Below are 16,039 nucleotides of genomic sequence, written 5' to 3' on the forward strand. Positions count from 1 at the left end.
TCTTGCAGGCATGAAAAAAAAAAAAATCTGACTTGTGCTTCTGGTTACAGTAATGCAAGATAGAAATCAGGAAGGGCAGGGAGGATTCTGTGGTAACAGGGTTATCAAGGAAGGCTTCCAGAAAGACGTAGTGTTGTTAGGCTTGGATACAAGTGAGGATCAACAAGAGGAAGGACATGGGGAATGAACACTTCCAGAATAAAATGAACTGCTTGACAGGGAGCTGTAGGGGTAGGAGATTGGGCTTCTGTTCCAGCTCCATCTGTGAATCGGTGTATGACTTCAGGCCAATTCTTAACTGCACTGAGCCTCAGTTTCCTCGCATGACACTAAAAGGAGGATGGTATCTAATTCTTGGAGATGTTGCAGGCATCATCGTAAGATCATTTACACAGTACCAGGCCCTGGGCGAGCGCTCAGTAAACATTAGCTGTATTGCTGGCGTCATAGGGAAGAGCAAGCCTGACTCCATACTTGTAATGGGTCTGTTTCTTTTACTTTAACCTTTGTTCTTCTTTTGCTTTGGCTTTAAGAATTCTGCCTAGAGGGGAATCCCTGGTAGCCTGGTGGTTAAGATTCCAGGCTTTCACTGCTATAGTCTCAGTTCAAACCCTGAATAGGGGGAGCTGAGCCATGCAATGCAGAAAACAAACAAAAAAAAAATGTTGCTTATAGCTTGAAATACACAGGATAGCCAGTTCTCAAGGCTCTGACCTCTAAGGGTTTAACACATTTCCGTGTGTATAGAGATGAAAAGTTGTATAAAGACAGTAACATTTGTCTTTTGGAGGAACAGCTGTAAGAACAAAGGATTCTGACACCAAGAAATTTGCAACAACCAACCACACCCCCTTTTCACCTTGCCTTTAAAAATGCTTTGCTGAAGCTTTTTGGGCAGTTTGGGTGTTTGGGGCAGGAGCCACTCCTTCCTGCACGGCCCTGCACTAAACTTTTCCCTACGCCATACTGACGTTTCGGTTTCTGCATTGGGTGAACCCAATTTTGGATTCAGTAATATTAATAGCAGCACTCTGGACCTTGGTTTCTTTACAGGAAAATGAGTTAAGTTGCTCTGGATGAGTGTTTTCTTCTTCCTTTCTTTTTTTGGCTGCGCTGCACAGCTTGTAGGGTCTTAGTTTTTAACCAGGGATTGAACCCGGGCCTTAGCAGCGAAAGCTCAGAGTCCTAACCTCTGGGCCACCAGGGACCCCCCAGAGTCAGTGTTTCTTAATGTAAATGTCACTATAAGCCAGTGTGTACCTTATACCAGGACCTCATTTATAGAAGGCAAAGTTCTTAGTGGGTCGTGGGCCACTTTCTGTCTCAAGCCAGTGCCTTGGGAGATGTTTATGCTTGCATAGGTCAGTGGACACATAGGTTAATGGGACGCAGGAAACGAAGCCCCAAAGGCTACATCCATGATGTATTCTTCTGACCAGGACTTACACAGGCCGGGGTGGGTGGAGAGGAGTGGGGAGGGTGGTGGGAGACGCTTACTGTGCAAAAGAGACGACTGAGATGACCCCAGAGGGTCCGCCCCAGGGACACAGGCACCAGAAGCAGTCTCTAGTCCCAGTTGGAGCTCTTTCCATGACAGCAAATGACTTCCAACCATCTTTCTTCCCCCAGGGCATATGAGCATACATATGAGCTCCGGTGGATACACATACACGTGTACACACATGCACACGGGTGCTCAGCTTGTCAGCACCTCAGAACACGGAAGAGCCTGGCTCCTGACCCGTTCTCAGGCTTGGCTGCAGCTCAGATCCCCGCTTCTGCTCCTCATCCTGGCCCTCGTTATGCAACTCTTTTCTAATTCAGCTTTCGGCTATACACCATTTGGATTCTGGGTCCTTAATCCGATGGAGCTGAAATGAATGAGGCCAGACTCCGTGCTGGCTTCACAAAGGCTACACTGTCTAACTGATGAATGGGTTCCTTCTGTCTGGGCCAAGAAGATGATTTGGAGGGCGAGGGGGCAGCAAAAAAAGAACCCAATGTCTAGCGTAATACCCTGCATGTGCCAGCACGTGGAATGGCCCTTTATAATGGAGGAGCCTGGGTTGAGGCAGCCAGAGAAGAGCTGGGTCAGCTGGGAGAAAGGCAGAGAGAATGGCAGAGTCTGGGACCCTGCCCACTGGCTTCGGGGAGCTGGAGGTGCTGGCCGTGGGGACGGTGCTGCTGGTGGAAGGTGAGCCAGGCAGGATCTGGGGTGGAGCGGAACTCAGCAGGCCCCCAGAATGCAGGTCACAGCTGCAAAGCTGGCAAGGAGACGTTCCCAAACCATACTCCTCTGTGCTTAAACCCATAGGGTCTTCTGATGGCTGTACCTGAGGGCTGCAGCTTGCAGCCTGGGAGCCAAGAGAGAGAAGCCGGGCGTGGGACAGGGAAGGAGGAATTTTGAGAAGGGGATGTCTGCCCAGGGCATGACCAAGAACCAGGCCTTTTCATGTCCCTGCTGTCAGGAGAAAGTTGAATCCACTCCCTGGAAATCCTGCTTAGAATCTCATGTAAGATCAGGCCCCTGGTAGGCTGTGAAGACAGTCAGCTCTGACACTTGCTGTCTGAGTCACTGAAACCAAGACACCTAAGCTCTCTGACCCTCAGCTCCCTGACATTCCAAATGGGTGGTGGTGAAGGCTAGATGTGATCAAGGTATAAAGTGCCCACCTAGACAAACCCAATATTCAAGTTCATTCACTCCCTTGCAGCCCCACATTGCTTTCACCATCTTCTTGCCCTCAGCCCTAAGCACTTCTGCCCTAAGGGCAACCTGGGTCCATGAGATGCGAGCTGCAACCCAAAATCCCTAAGATGCTCACTGAGGACAGGGCTGGACCAATAGACCCTAGAGTTGGGTGAGCCCAAGTCTAGGGCAGAGGGGGATGTAGCCTTTGTTCAAAGCAGGTTCAGAGACAAAATCAACACATTTGAGAATTGACAGTGGGGAGGGAGCAGCCACCACCAGGCTGGCCCTGAGGCCCTGGACCCCATCGGTGGCGGCCTCAACCCCCTTTCCTCTCCTCTGGGAACCCTGCAGTCTAGCATCCCTCTAGGTCCTCAAACGTGCCTTGAAAGTTTACAGCTTTATGTTTTTGCACGTGCTGGTCCCTCTTTCTAGAATGCTCTTCCACACCCTGTCCTCCCTGTGAATGCTCACGGTTTGAAGGCAGGATCCTCCCCAATCTCTCACTTCACGTGGGAGAAGCTGAGATTCAGGAGCCTAAAGGGGCCGTCAATGAGTGACAAAGCTGAGACTCACGGCTGGCTCTGTCTGCCACTGGGCGCCCCTGCCTGGCGTCCCGGAAGCTCCCAGTTCTATCGCCCCCTCCTTTCTGAGCTTCTCCCTAACATTGTTCCAGAGCCCTTGGAAAGGGCATTGTGAAATTTGAAAAAGCTGAGTTCAAGTCCCAGCCCTGCCCCTTACTAGTGGTGTACTTAGGCCAACACCTCTGAGCCTTGGCGTCTCCGTGGCAAGTCGGGAGGACGGTGTCCAGGTGAAGACTGAGTGGGAGGATCCGTGTAAAGTGCTCAGCCGGGCGCGTGATAGGTGCGCAGTTGCTGTCCATAACGGGGATCGCGCTGGCACAGACCGTGCTGCACTTGGCTGATTTTCTTCCTCGTCTATCTCTCTATCAGACTGTGCATTAGTAGAGGGCAGGGTGTACATTTCATGGCTTTCAGTATCTGAGGGCCAGCCTGCCTCATAGGCACTTGATGAGCTGCAGGGAGATGGCTGCTAAGTGTGAGGGGGTGGGGGGTTGTAGAGGGCCTATCCATTCCGTGGGCCCTCATTCTGACCCCAGGAGGGCCTCGCAGCTCCGGTGCCAGCTCTCCCCTTCTTTTCAGCTCTTTCTGGCCTCAGCCTAAACATCCTGACCATCCTCTCTTTCTGCAAGACCCCAGAGCTGCGGACCCCCAGCCACCTGCTGGTGTTGAGCTTGGCGCTGGCCGACAGTGGAATCAGCCTGAACGCCCTCGTTGCAGCCACGTCCAGCCTCCTCCGGTACCTGCCCCCACCCTAGTCCCTGGGCTCTGGGGCCTGACCTCAGGGCACTGGGAAGCAGGCCAGAGACATGCTTCCTACCTGTAGAAAGCTATAGGGGAGAGGGCAGGCAGACCAAACCAGAGTAAATCGGAATTCCAGACCATGCCTGCAGAACCACAGCTGATTTCTGGAATACAGGCGTTCCTTGGACCTGACCATCAGAGCTGGCTGACTGTGGGGACTAAGAGCCTGAGCCCTGCAACCAGGCTGCCTAGGTTGGAATCCTGACTTCGTTATTTCTATTTCTCTGTAAATTATGTATTATTACCCAACTCATACGGTTGTTGGAAATATTATTTGTAAATAATTTAAAACAATGCTTGGCACCTAGGAAGCCTTAGATAAGTATTTGTGAAAGCAAACAGGCTTTTGACAAGTGTGTAAGACCTTACGTGACCGGGGTCTTCCAATGCGGTCTAAGAAGGTGTTTATAGGATTGTTTTCTTAAGCAGATGGATCATTCCTGTGGAAGCTAGAGCCCCCCCGCCCTCGCCCTGCCTCTGTGTACGAAGGCTCAGGGCTGACTGTAGGGTCTGAATCAGTGAGGATTCCTTGCGCTGTTGTCCTCTGCTCCTTCCCAGGGTGGGGGACGGGCAACTGAAGCTTCCGCCCTGCCTGACCTGTGGGGCCGGAAGCTGGGAGGCCTGGGGTCTACCCTCTGACTTTGCCTTCCTGTGCTTTGTGACACTGGCTCCGTACCTTTCCTCTCTGAGCCTCAGGCGCGAACTCTCGGCGCATCATGCTGCTCCATTTCCTGTGACATAGGCACCCGATTACCAGGGAGACTCTTTGATCCAACCAAGGTGCCCCTTCACCCCAGCGGCTCGATCCCTAAGGCCTCAGTTTCCTCATAGCAAAACAGATACTAACGCCCTTTTCTAAGGAGCCGAAGGTGCCCTCCAAGCTGCTGACAAGCGGGTGAGGGAGGGGGACGGGGCGAGGGGGAGGGGTCACGGGCACCCCGTGTCTCCCACAGGCGCTGGCCCTACGGCTCGGAAGGCTGCCAGGCTCACGGCTTCCAGGGCTTTGTCACGGCACTGGCCAGCATCTGCAGCAGCGCAGCCGTCGCCTGGGGGCGCTATCACCACTTCTGCACCCGTAGGTCTCTGGGCTCCCCGTACTGAGGGTGGGCAGAGCGAAGGTCTGCTCTGCATTTCCCAGTTCAGGGAAGTGCGGGTGGGTGTAAATGTGCCTGAGTGTGGGGTGTGGGCCCCCAAGAAAGGGAGGAGGGCGGGAGAGCGCAGGAGAGATGTTGAGGCACCTGCTGGAAGGTTCTCTGTGCCCCTCACTGTGGCCTCAGGCAAGTCAGGGGTCCTCTGTGAACCTTGGTCTCCTCCTCTGCACGGATGAGTTTTGTAACCAACGTCACACTTTTATTTGGAAACTCAAATGGGATTCTGGATACAGAAATTGCGCTTGAAGACAGGCACTGTTGGGAGGCAGCAGAGAGGTGGTGTGTGTGAGACAGACTGGGCGTGTGCCTTTGCACCTCATACTTCCATGGAACCTCTGCCATGCAAAGGCTTCATGAAAAGGAGTCTAGTTCAAGACTTCCCAAGCTGTATTGTCAAATTCCCTCTTCATGATTAGACATATAAGTGTACCACCTGCTCTGTTATTTACCTGATGCTTTTCTTAAGTGACTCATTTTTTAAAATTTAAACAACTGCTTTAGTCTCACTCTAAAAAGTATCTGTGAAATCACAAAGTTAATGTCATAATTTTAATACACATAAAGGTAAGAAACACATTCACCCATAGACCATGTAGAATCTCACTCACCATGGCAGAAACAAGCATTCTTTGGGGGCTGTGGCTCAGTCACCCCTCACTCAAACCCCCAGCTTGCAGACTGGGAAACACAGGTTCAGAGAAGTCAAGTAGCTTGCCCTGAGTCACAGGGCTACAGGAACCAAGCTGGGATTGTGGTGGCCTGGATGCCTCAGAGGGAGCCTCCCATTTGTCCCCTGGGCTCTGAGTCCTAATTCCCCGGCACAGAGGTTACTCAGGTTCACAGCTAACATGGCCTTGAGCCATGAGCATCAGTCCTTTGGAACTGCAGATCTGCCCCGTGGACACTCGGCTCACTGCCCTCCACAGTGTCACATGCTTCTGTCCAGGGCCAAAAACACAAGCGCCTTTGTTCTCCGCTAATGCTGACTCCTGCCTGCCTCCCCTGACCTTGGAGCTCCTCTTCCACTGCTTCTAGCCCAGCCCTGTCCCCACACTTCCCGCAGATCATCACTCACACCTGCACGCACACCTGTCTCTCTGCCATCTCCCTCTTTCTCTCCCTCTTTCCCTCTCTTCTCTAAAGAAGATGGTACAGAGTGTCTCTAGGAGACTTCCACATCCATTGTCTCTTTTATTCTTCATAACAATTGTCAGAGGCAAGGATTATCATTCCCAGTTTATGAAGAAGAAAACTGAGGCTCAGAGAAACTTAACTTGCCTGAGGCACTGCTCTGTTAAGCATCAGCGCCAGCATTGAAGGACATTCCGCATGACCACCAAGCCCATTGTGTTTTCACTCTGCCAAGCTACCGCCTCCCCTCCACCATCCTCCTCCTGTGTCCCACGCAGGCAGCCGACTGGATTGGAACACGGCCGTCTCCCTGGTGTTCTTCGTATGGCTGTCTTCTGCCTTCTGGGCAGCACTGCCCCTCCTGGGCTGGGGCCACTATGACTATGAGCCGCTCGGGACCTGCTGCACTCTGGACTATTCCAGGGGGGACAGGTGAGGTGTGGGCAGCAGCTTCGAGGCTTCTTTCCATGGGAATCTGGGCTTTGATGCACTCTGGACTATTCCAGGGGGGACAGGTGAGGTGTGGGCAGCAGCTTCGAGGCTTCTTTCCATGGGAATCTGGGCTTTGATGCACTCTGGACTATTCCAGGGGGGACAGGTGAGGTGTGGGCAGCAGCTTCGAGGCTTCTTTCCATGGGAATCTGGGCTTTGAGCCTGTAGGACAAAAGTGTCAGCTGAAAACCCAAATGGGGATGTGCCAACATCTGCCAGACAGTCTCAGCTCCTTAGCCATGATCCCCATGTACAAGTTGACAGCGGGACTAAGGAAAGCCCATTCTGAAGACTGGCCAAGGGATGGGAATGTTACGCAAGTTGGGGTGCAGAGGTGGGCCCCAGAAGAGGTCCTGTCCAGGGAGCTGCGTTAGTTATAACAATGCTGATCTCCTGTGTTGGTTATAACAGTCACTGAGCCCCATGACCCCTTTGCCACCTTCAGCACAGTCAGATCCCAGCTCTGATTTATTGACTCCTACAGGGAGCCATATCCTTGGTTCTATAGTGTCAAAGAATGTTAAGATCTTTGCATTGGGAGGGACCTCTTTGGCACTGAGAACAGTTCTCTGGATTCTCTGAGCATTTGCTGTGGGCCAGGCCCTGGAGAGACAGCAGTAAATGCGTGGTGGCGCCCCCATCAGGAAGCACTCCTCCAGTACCGCCAGGCCCACTGGGCTCTGGGGAGTCCAGGGCTCCCTCTAGGGGCTGCCTCGGGGAGGGACCACATGGCTCCAGCCCCGACCTTGCTTCTGCTAGAGGCAGGCACACCGCATTCATCTGCTTGACATGTTTATTCATGTTCACTCATTTATTTATTTGGCTGTGTCGTGTTTTAGTTGCAACAGGATCTTTCATTGTGGCACACAGGCTTAGTTGCCCCATGGCATGTGCGATCTTAGTGCCTGGATCAGGAATTGAACTCACATCCCCTGCATTGCAAGGTGGCTTCTTATGCAGTGAACTGCCAGGGAAGTTCCTACTCATGTTTATTCCTAATGCATCTGCCTTGATGACAGGCTTCTCAGGTCAAACCCACTGGAGAACGCAGGGGCTGGTCTAATGTCCTCCAGGGAGTTCCCTGCAGGTATCTCCCCCGCTGGTGTCCAGCTCCTCTGGCAGCCCTCCCTCCCACCCCTCCTTAGTGGACAGCAGCCAGATGTGGTCTCTGCTGCACAGAATGTCAGTCTGCCTGCCTGTGACTCCCACCTGCTCCTGGTCAGCCCTGTGCCTCCCCATGACCACTCCCTGGGACCCCTGGTTCTTCTCTGGTCCCTTCAGTGATTTCTCCACTGATACAGTGTCCAGTCTCATCCACAGGACTTTCCTGTGAATGATCTTTCCTCCTGGTCAACTGACATCTCCATTTGCTAAACACATTTCCCAAACAAATGGCCCCGTTCTCCGTGTTTGGGGTACATACAGAGAGAAGGGCTGAGCTTCCCTGAACTGCCCAGCAGCAAATCGAAGCCGGACTATTCTTTGTCCCAGCTCCTTGGCCTAAAGGCAGGTTCTAGGAGGACCTCATAGCTCCTGGTTCCCAGGAGAGTTCAGCTGGGACCCGGGAGCACCCATAGTCTGAATACTCACCTGATGGGAGGAGTTCCCTGCATCTGACTGTCTAGCCCGAGTCTGATGGGCCTTCTTGGGCAACTGATCATCTCTGAGAGGCAATTCTTGACTTCTCCATCCCCTCTGCCTGCAGAAACTTCACCAGCTTCCTTTTCACCATGGCCTTTTTCAACTTCCTCCTGCCCCTCTTCATCACAGTCGTGTCCTATCGGCTCATGGAGCAGAAACTCGGGAAGACCAGCCGTCCCCCGGTAAGGATCGGCTCCGAGAGGAGGAGAAACACCAGGGAACATGAACAATGCGATTGCAATCAGGGGTTCTCTGTGTTTTCAATGATCAGGAGAGAAATCTAGCTTTGTATGCAGAGCATGGGGTGTGAGGGCAGAAACACACCCTCCCCTCCCGTTGCTGGAGATCGCCAAGACGTGGGAGGAAGCAGCAGAGCTGCCCAGGTTTACCCAGACCCCAAATACTGAGAGGCAGGGTGGCCGGAGGACGTCACCCTTCCTGTTACCCTTGCTTCTTCCCGAGGATACGAAGATTGGCACAAAACCCCGTGCATTTTAAATGGCTTCAGGATGTTTCATCTAACCGCAGGCACAGACTGTTACCACAGAGTAAAATCACACCTGCACGCACATTTGTCCAAGAGAAACAATGATTCAAAATAAGCCCTCCTGGCCAGTGCTCAATTTCTGCATTAATATCCTCTTACCGGATTTTTTTTTTTTTTATTACCTGAACAGTCTCTAGCAGATGAGTCATAGCTCTAAAGATTCAAAAAACGAAAACAAGCTAAAAAAGCTCAGGTACTAATGCAACTTTATGTGCATTATATCATTTCAGTTTTGCACCCACGCTCTGAGGAAGGAAGGCTTTATTGTCCCTATGTCACAGATTAGAAAATTGAGACTGAAAGGGGTTATTAGCTAAGCAACTGGTCAAAAGCGGCGCCATTGGTAGCAGCAGCATTGGATCAAACCCAGGTCTGGGGCTCTGTCACTCAAGTGGGCAATCCTAGTGCATGAAAGAAGCACCCTCTTTGTTGAAACACTTCATCTGCCACATTTTTTCCCCTTGTGAATTGGAAAAACGCTGTACCAGTTAATTGTAGCTGTGGACCTAGGGTTTCCTGGTCACAGAAGGAGGGCGAAGGCTGTCCGGGTGTTTTCCTGTTCATCACCGCCTCCACAGTTGCCTGCCTCCAGGAGGCGCCCGCTCCTACCCCTGCCTGGGTGCTCAAAGCCGCCACGTTCATTGGAGGTTCAATGGGCCAGCAGACAAGGCGGCCACACGGATTTTCTCATTTTTCCCAGTTGACTTTAAACCATCCGTCTCACTAGCATCAGCAGGGGTCGCCACGCACTGTCCCAGGGACCTCAGATGCGAGCTTAAGTTACCTTCTTTGTTAAAGGGCGACATGGTCGCTTAGAGAATAGGCACTGATTTTTAGCGTCAGAATTTTAACCTCTGAGTGTATGTGCTGCTGCCAAGTCGCTTCAGTCGTGTCTGACTCTGTGCGACCCCATAGACGGCAGCCCACCAGGCTCCCCCGTCCCTGGGATTCTCCAGGCAAGAACACTGGAGTGGGTTGCCATTTCCTTTTCCAATGCATGAAAGTGAAAAGTGAAAGGGAAGTCGCTCAGTCGTGTCCGACTCTTAGCGACCCCATGGACTACAGCCTACCAGGCTCCTCCATCCATGGGATTTTCCAGGCAAGAGTACTGGAGTGGGGTGCCATTGCCTTCTCCGCTGAGTGTATGTGGCGAATCGTGATTTTGCAAATTCCATTCTGAAAATAGTACGGAAATCGTGCGCCCTCCTGTGGCCACTTGTGGTACCACGTCGCCCGCTGCCTGGTTGGTTGAGTCTCTCACAGGGTGGAAAGCGACCGCTTTGACCCCAGGACAGGTTGAGCAGCCAGTGAATGCAGGAGCTGGTTGCAAGGTAGTTCTGGGACAGAGTTGTGAGGGCAGCTCAGCCTGGGGACCTTTATACACACAGCTACACTCACGCAGCCCCGGGTTTCTTAGAGAACAGACGGAGAAGGAAGCGAATCCTGTACTCCAGTCGCTGCCTCCAGGCAAGTCAGGCATTATCAGGCCACTTTTTGGACAAGGTCACTGAGATCAAGAAAGCTTGCATGAGAGGCCTAGGGTCAAGCATCTTAAACAGAAGAGAGATTCAGCCGGTCCCAGTTTCCTCCACAGGCTCAGCACCTTCCCACAGCCCTGCCAAGCTGGTCCTGGGACCTCATAGGGCTGCCAATGCTGCCCTCCTTTAAAAAAAAAAAAAAATTAGAGGATAATTGCTTTACAGTGTTGTGTGGTTTCTGCCATACAACGTGAATCAGCCATAAGTATACACATGTCCCCACCTCTTGAACCTCCCTCCCACACCCTACCCCATCACACCCCTCTAAGTTGTCCCAGAGCTCCAGGTTGAGCTCCCCGTGTTATATAGCAACCCCCGCCCCCGCAAGTTATGTTGTACATATGGCACTGTGTATGTTTCAATGCTACTCTCTCCACTCTTCCCACCCTTTCCTTCCCCTGCTGCGCCCACAAGGCTGTTCCCTATGTCTGCATGTCTATTTCTGCCCCGCACATCGATTCATTGGTACCATTTTTCTAGACTCCACATATATGCATTAATATAGGTTATTTTTTTTTTTTCTGACTTACTTAACTCTGCATAACAGGCTTTATCTACTTCACTGGAACTGACTCAAATCCACTCCTTTTTATGGCTGAGTAATATTTCATTGTATATATGTACCACAACTTCTTAATCCATTCATCTGTCATTAAGCATCTAGGTTGCTTCCGTGTCCTGGCAATTGTAAATAGTGCTTCAGCGAACACTGGGGTACATGTGTCTCTTAGAATTGTAGTTTCCTTGGGGTTTGTGCCCTGGTGTGGAATTGTGGGTCACATGGTGGTTTTATCCCTAGTTTTTAAAGAAATCTTCATCCTGTTCTCCATAGTGGCTGTATCAGCTTACATTCCCACCAACTGTGATGCCACCCTCCTTCACCCATGTCTCCGCAGGTGAACACCGTCCTGCCAGCCAGGACGCTGCTGCTCGGCTGGGGCCCCTACGCTCTCCTGTATCTGTATGCCACCATCGCGGATGCAACCTCCATCTCCCCCAAGCTGCAGATGGTACAGACACCTCCAGCACTCCAGTGCCCTCTCCCCATCTGTGCACCCCTGTTTCTCCCCATCTCTCTCTCTCTGGCTTTATAGCCTCCATGATAGGCTTGCTCTTCCTCTTTTCCTCTGAACGCTCGTAACTCACCGGGTATTTGCTTGTCCCCCTGGTCACGTGGGGCCACTGCTTGACATTGCCCAGGCCTCACGTGAGATGACAGGGACAGCCAGCCAGATGGTGATGCACGCACTCTGGGTCCAGGGACTGAGAGTGGTGTCTGGGGAGGAGCAAGATTCCACGCACCATCCGGCCACTAGTCAGAGAAGGCTTAGCGGCTGTGGAGTCAAGCCAAGGGCAGATGCTTGGCAGCTGAGGCAGGGCGGGGTGGGGGGAACGTTGGGTTGGCGGGGGGATGGTGGTCACCCACTGGGACCAGGGAGAGGAGCAGCGGCTCTGAAACTTCTTTCCTGGATTTCTCCGTCACAACAGGTGCCCGCTCTCATTGCCAAGGCAGTACCCACAGTCAACGCCATGAACTATGCCCTGGGCAGCGAGATGGTGCACAGGGGAATCTGGCAATGCCTCTCGCCACAGAGGAGAGAGCACAGCCGAGAGCAGTGAGCCTCTCTGGGGGGCTTCCCAGACCCAGGCCCACCCTGGCCTTCCTGGACTGAGCCCCTGCCTGGGGAATCCTGTCCAGCAGCCTCAGGAGCCAAGCTCCAGACACTCACCCTTCATCCCCGATGGCCCTTTGAGCCTGGTCCAAGGCTGGACACAGGGGATTCAGAGAAAAACCAGACTACATGGAATGAGCCCGGACTCTTGAGCCACACGGACCTGTGTTGGCCATAGCTCTCCACATAGAGGCTGAGAGACCTTGGAAAAGTCACACTCTCTGACTCAGCTTCCTGGCCCCTAACGTAAGGATGTTAATACGGACTTTGGGTCTGTCGTGAAGCTTGAACTTGGTAGCATATATTCATATACACATAGAAGCTGCTGCTCATTGGTACAGCTCTTAGGATTCAGAGACCTACATAGAAAGGGTGAGAGCCCCAGGTCTGGTTGTGGGAGCTCAGCCCAGGCTGCCAGTGTTCAAACACCTCTTATTAAATCGTGATCTCGTACAGGTGACTTCCACTTCTTGGGCGTGTGTTTCCAATTTGTGAGGCATGACGACAGAAATTGTGACTTGACCATGCAGAAGGGCCCAGCACCTTACCAGGCACATATGAAGTGCTCATCAAGAGTCGCCGTCACCACCCTCCAGTTAAGACAGCTGGCTGCACGTTGCTTAGTTGCCAACATTAAAAAAATTAGGACAATTTGTTTAGAACTTCAGGCACCTGGAGGTGAGGCCCAACCAGCCTGCAGGAGGCTCCACAGTGACGGTTTGGGGCACAGAGTGGCTCTGCCCTCCGCCCAGGGCATGTGCTCGCCCGCCAGCTGCAGCTCGTGTGCTCCCTCCGGAGCCCGTGGCATCTGAGTCTGAGACACTCGTGCTGGGGCCCCCACTCCCGGACGCACCTCTGTACCTCCCATGGGATCGGCCCCTCAGGGACAAGGCATCGAGGTGCACGGGCCTCGATGGCACCCAGGCCTGGTTCTAGGGGGAAATGGAGATGGGTGGAGGACGGCTGAGGGCGCTGCAGAAGGTCTGACGATGGAGGGGCAGCTGACCCAGGCACCACCTAGGCAGGAAGTCTGAGAGCGAGTCCCGTGGAGCTGAGGGAAGGAGGTGCCGAGTCCCTGGGGTGGGGTGGGGGAAGGGCATGAGAAGAGCATCTGAGAACCCCGCAGACCAGGGTCTGCCTCTTGGCTTTGCAGATGTAGAAAATCAGGCCACAGAAACACGAGACCAGAAGTCTGCACAAAACAGAGGCTGGTTCAGTCATTTTGCAGAACCTCGTGGGGTGAGGACAGGACCAAGTCTTCGCGCAGCACTGTTTCCAGGCACCGTGAAGACAAGGTATCACTTGGCCTCACTCCAGCACTCACACAGGGTTCTTGCCTTGGCCCTGGAGTGGGGCCAGGGTGGGGAAACCCTGGGGCTTGATCCAGGCTCATACACACACTGAAAACGCAGGAAAGCAATGGGTTCTGGGACCCAGAGATGCTGACACTGCCCCCACAGCCTGTGGGTCTTAGAAGCACGAAGTCTCTAAGGAGGGACGAGGGGCCACGGTGAGAAGAGAGGGGAGATGTGCCCGAGGCCACGGGAGAAGGAAGGTAAGGGGGCTGAAGACTCCAGCAGGAGTAGCCCATGTCCCTAAGCAGATCACACCCCTGCCTGTGCTCAGAGAGGAGGGGGGGAAGTTAGGTTGACTGGGCATGGCCAAGGAAGGCGTTACCTTGAGCCCTATATCCCCAAGTTGTAACTGTCCAGAGCTGGGATGGTGGGCTTGGGGCATCTCCACGCTGAGCTGGGTCGGCCAGAGATGCGAGGGACTGTCAGCACCTGGTGGGGAATGACCAGAGCCCCCCCTGAAACTATCAACTCGGAAGCCCCAAGCCCACCCACACCCCTGCATCTCACTCATGGGCTGGGTTTAGGGAGCCTCATCACCTTTGGGTGCCACGCCTGGGACTATATAAAGCCCAACTTAAAAGCCACAAAGTTTGTGTCCTAACAGTGACCATTCTAAAGATCCATTGATTCCAGGGTTTATTTAAGCTTTTTTTAAAAGAAATATAAATTGGGAGATTGGGATCAACATATAGACACTATTGATACTAGGCATGAAATAGATAACCAGTGAGAACCCACTGTTTAGCACAGGGTCCTCTACTCAGCGCCCTCCTGTGATCTAAATGGGAAAGAAATAAAAAAACAGGGAATATATGTACATATATGGCCGATTCACCTTGCTGTGTATTAGAAACTAACACAACACTGCAAAGCAACTATACTGCACTAAAATTTCTAAAAAAAATAAATATAAGTACAGTGGAATAACATGCCCTCATCTCGCCCCATCTTCTTGCTGGGAAAGATGACTCTGCCTATTGACAAGTGGACTTGAATTAAAGTTGCAAATACAGTAGCAAGTTGTTTCTGAGGTAAAGGAATATATAATCTCTGGCCTCCACCCCAATATCCCCCATTGGAACAAGGTTCCTGGGGAGAGAAGGACTTCGTACCTGATTAATTAGCAAAAAAAGAAAAGAAAGAAAAAGAAACAAATTACTTATGGCCTAAACTATGTCTATTTTCTCTTAAAAGTAAAGGGCTTTTGCACATTTTTCACGTGGATAAATTTGACAGCCAGGTAGTTGGCCTGATTTATTTACATCTTTCCCCTTGCCACAAAATTGAAAGGATTTCTGCTGTTTTCCCTGTTAGAGTTCTAGTTCAGTTTTTTTCAAATACAAGCTCACTCTCCCACTGTCTCCTGAATTGTTTTTCCCATCTCAGTAAATATCATTAATATCTGTCCTGTCATAAGCTTAAATGAAGAGAAAAGGTGGGGGGGTCAGGATGGAGAGCAGTGTGGGCAGAAGTCCTTACCTCAAAAATGAGGGTGATGAAGTACCTAGTTTCTGCCACAGGGTGGCAGTGCTAACTCAATGATCAATTAATTCAACCTGGGCCTTCAGCGCAGATGTCTCTTGAAGAGCCAGGAGGTCTCAGGAGGCTGCTTCGGTGAATCATAGATTTCTGCAAGATCCCAGACAAGCTTTCTTTTCTGCTCTTGTTATAGACGCGTGATGTCTACTTGCTTTCCCCTCCAAGTAATGTTATGATTCCACATCTCTCCTTGAAGGGCACGGAATTGCACGCCCACTGTCCACAGGACCCCCAGAGGGCCCTAGCCGGCTCCCCTTCCCTCTGCCTGCAGAGCAGTCATTGACAGGGCAGCCAGATGTCAACCTCTCAGGTCTTCCCGTGCGTGGGATGAGGTTAGGAGGTCTGGTCTGGCTTCTGCCTCTAAATTGTGAGAAGTTGGGACAGTGCCTGAATTTTTCTTACTTGGATTGCTTATCTAGAAGCAGAGGTGATATATCTTCTGCCGACATTACACGTGGAAACGCACTGTAAACTGCAGTCACCGCAAGGACTGTGCGCGGAGAAGTGGCTCAAGCCCCGCCGAGCTGCCGCGAGCGGCGCTGGGTGATGGGAAAGAGCTCTGGAAAAGCCCCGGGTGAAGGCCGAAACCACACTCCTTACGTCTTCCCTGTCCTCTTGGCTGAGGTAACTTGCTGCTCCCTTCTTAGTACTTCTCCCTGGCGGGGACCTAAAGGAAATCAGTTCTGAATATTTATTGGAAGGACTGATGCTGAAGCTGAAACTCCAATACTTTGGCCACCTGATGGAAGAACGGACTCGTTGGAAAAGACCTTAATGCTGGGAAAGAGATTGGGGGCAGGAAGAGAAGGGGACGACAGAGGATGAGTGGTTGGATGGCATCACCGACTTGATGGACATGAGTTTGAGCAAGCTCCGGGAGTTGGTGAAGGACAGGAAA

The 16,039-nt window shown here is 52.1% G+C and overlaps 1 protein-coding gene and 1 long non-coding RNA gene across 4 annotated transcripts; one reads left to right on the top strand and one right to left on the bottom strand.

Annotated features, from left to right (window-relative positions):
- Positions 1-1,901: 1,901 nt before the first annotated feature.
- RGR (retinal G protein coupled receptor) lies at positions 1,902-12,713 on the top strand. 3 transcript variants are annotated; one of them, XM_070782351.1, is made up of 7 exons: positions 1,902-2,194; positions 3,903-4,009; positions 5,028-5,149; positions 6,635-6,788; positions 8,554-8,671; positions 11,471-11,584; positions 12,063-12,713. In XM_070782351.1, the coding sequence occupies exons 1-7, from the start codon at positions 2,039-2,041 to the stop codon at positions 12,192-12,194; spliced, it is 903 nt and encodes a 300-aa protein (XP_070638452.1). In that variant the 5' UTR covers positions 1,902-2,038; the 3' UTR covers positions 12,195-12,713. The 3 variants fall into 3 exon arrangements, with proteins under 3 accessions (XP_070638452.1, XP_019809834.2, XP_070638453.1); XM_019954275.2 differs by having other exon boundaries at positions 2,059-2,194; positions 3,853-4,009; XM_070782352.1 differs by lacking the exons at positions 1,902-2,194; positions 3,903-4,009 and adding an exon at positions 4,026-4,266.
- On the bottom strand, positions 6,404-8,729 carry LOC139180441 (uncharacterized). The gene is made up of 2 exons (XR_011564711.1): positions 8,439-8,729; positions 6,404-7,010 (listed from the first exon to the last, which is right to left on the bottom strand). It is a non-coding gene; the product is annotated as an uncharacterized lncRNA (long non-coding RNA).
- Positions 12,714-16,039: the final 3,326 nt, after the last annotated feature.

This window comes from Bos indicus, chromosome 28 (genome assembly GCF_029378745.1).
Source record: "Bos indicus isolate NIAB-ARS_2022 breed Sahiwal x Tharparkar chromosome 28, NIAB-ARS_B.indTharparkar_mat_pri_1.0, whole genome shotgun sequence".
Taxonomy (NCBI): domain Eukaryota; kingdom Metazoa; phylum Chordata; class Mammalia; order Artiodactyla; family Bovidae; genus Bos; species Bos indicus.

Coding starts and splice junctions, on each gene's coding strand:
- RGR (XM_070782351.1), top strand. CDS start 2,039: ATGGCCCTTTATAATGGAGGAGCCTGGGTTGAGGCAGCCAGAGAAGAG. Junction 5,150..6,634: donor CTATCACCACTTCTGCACCC/GTAGGTCTCTGG, acceptor TGTCCCACGCAG/GCAGCCGACTGGATTGGAAC. Junction 8,672..11,470: donor GGAAGACCAGCCGTCCCCCG/GTAAGGATCGGC, acceptor ATGTCTCCGCAG/GTGAACACCGTCCTGCCAGC.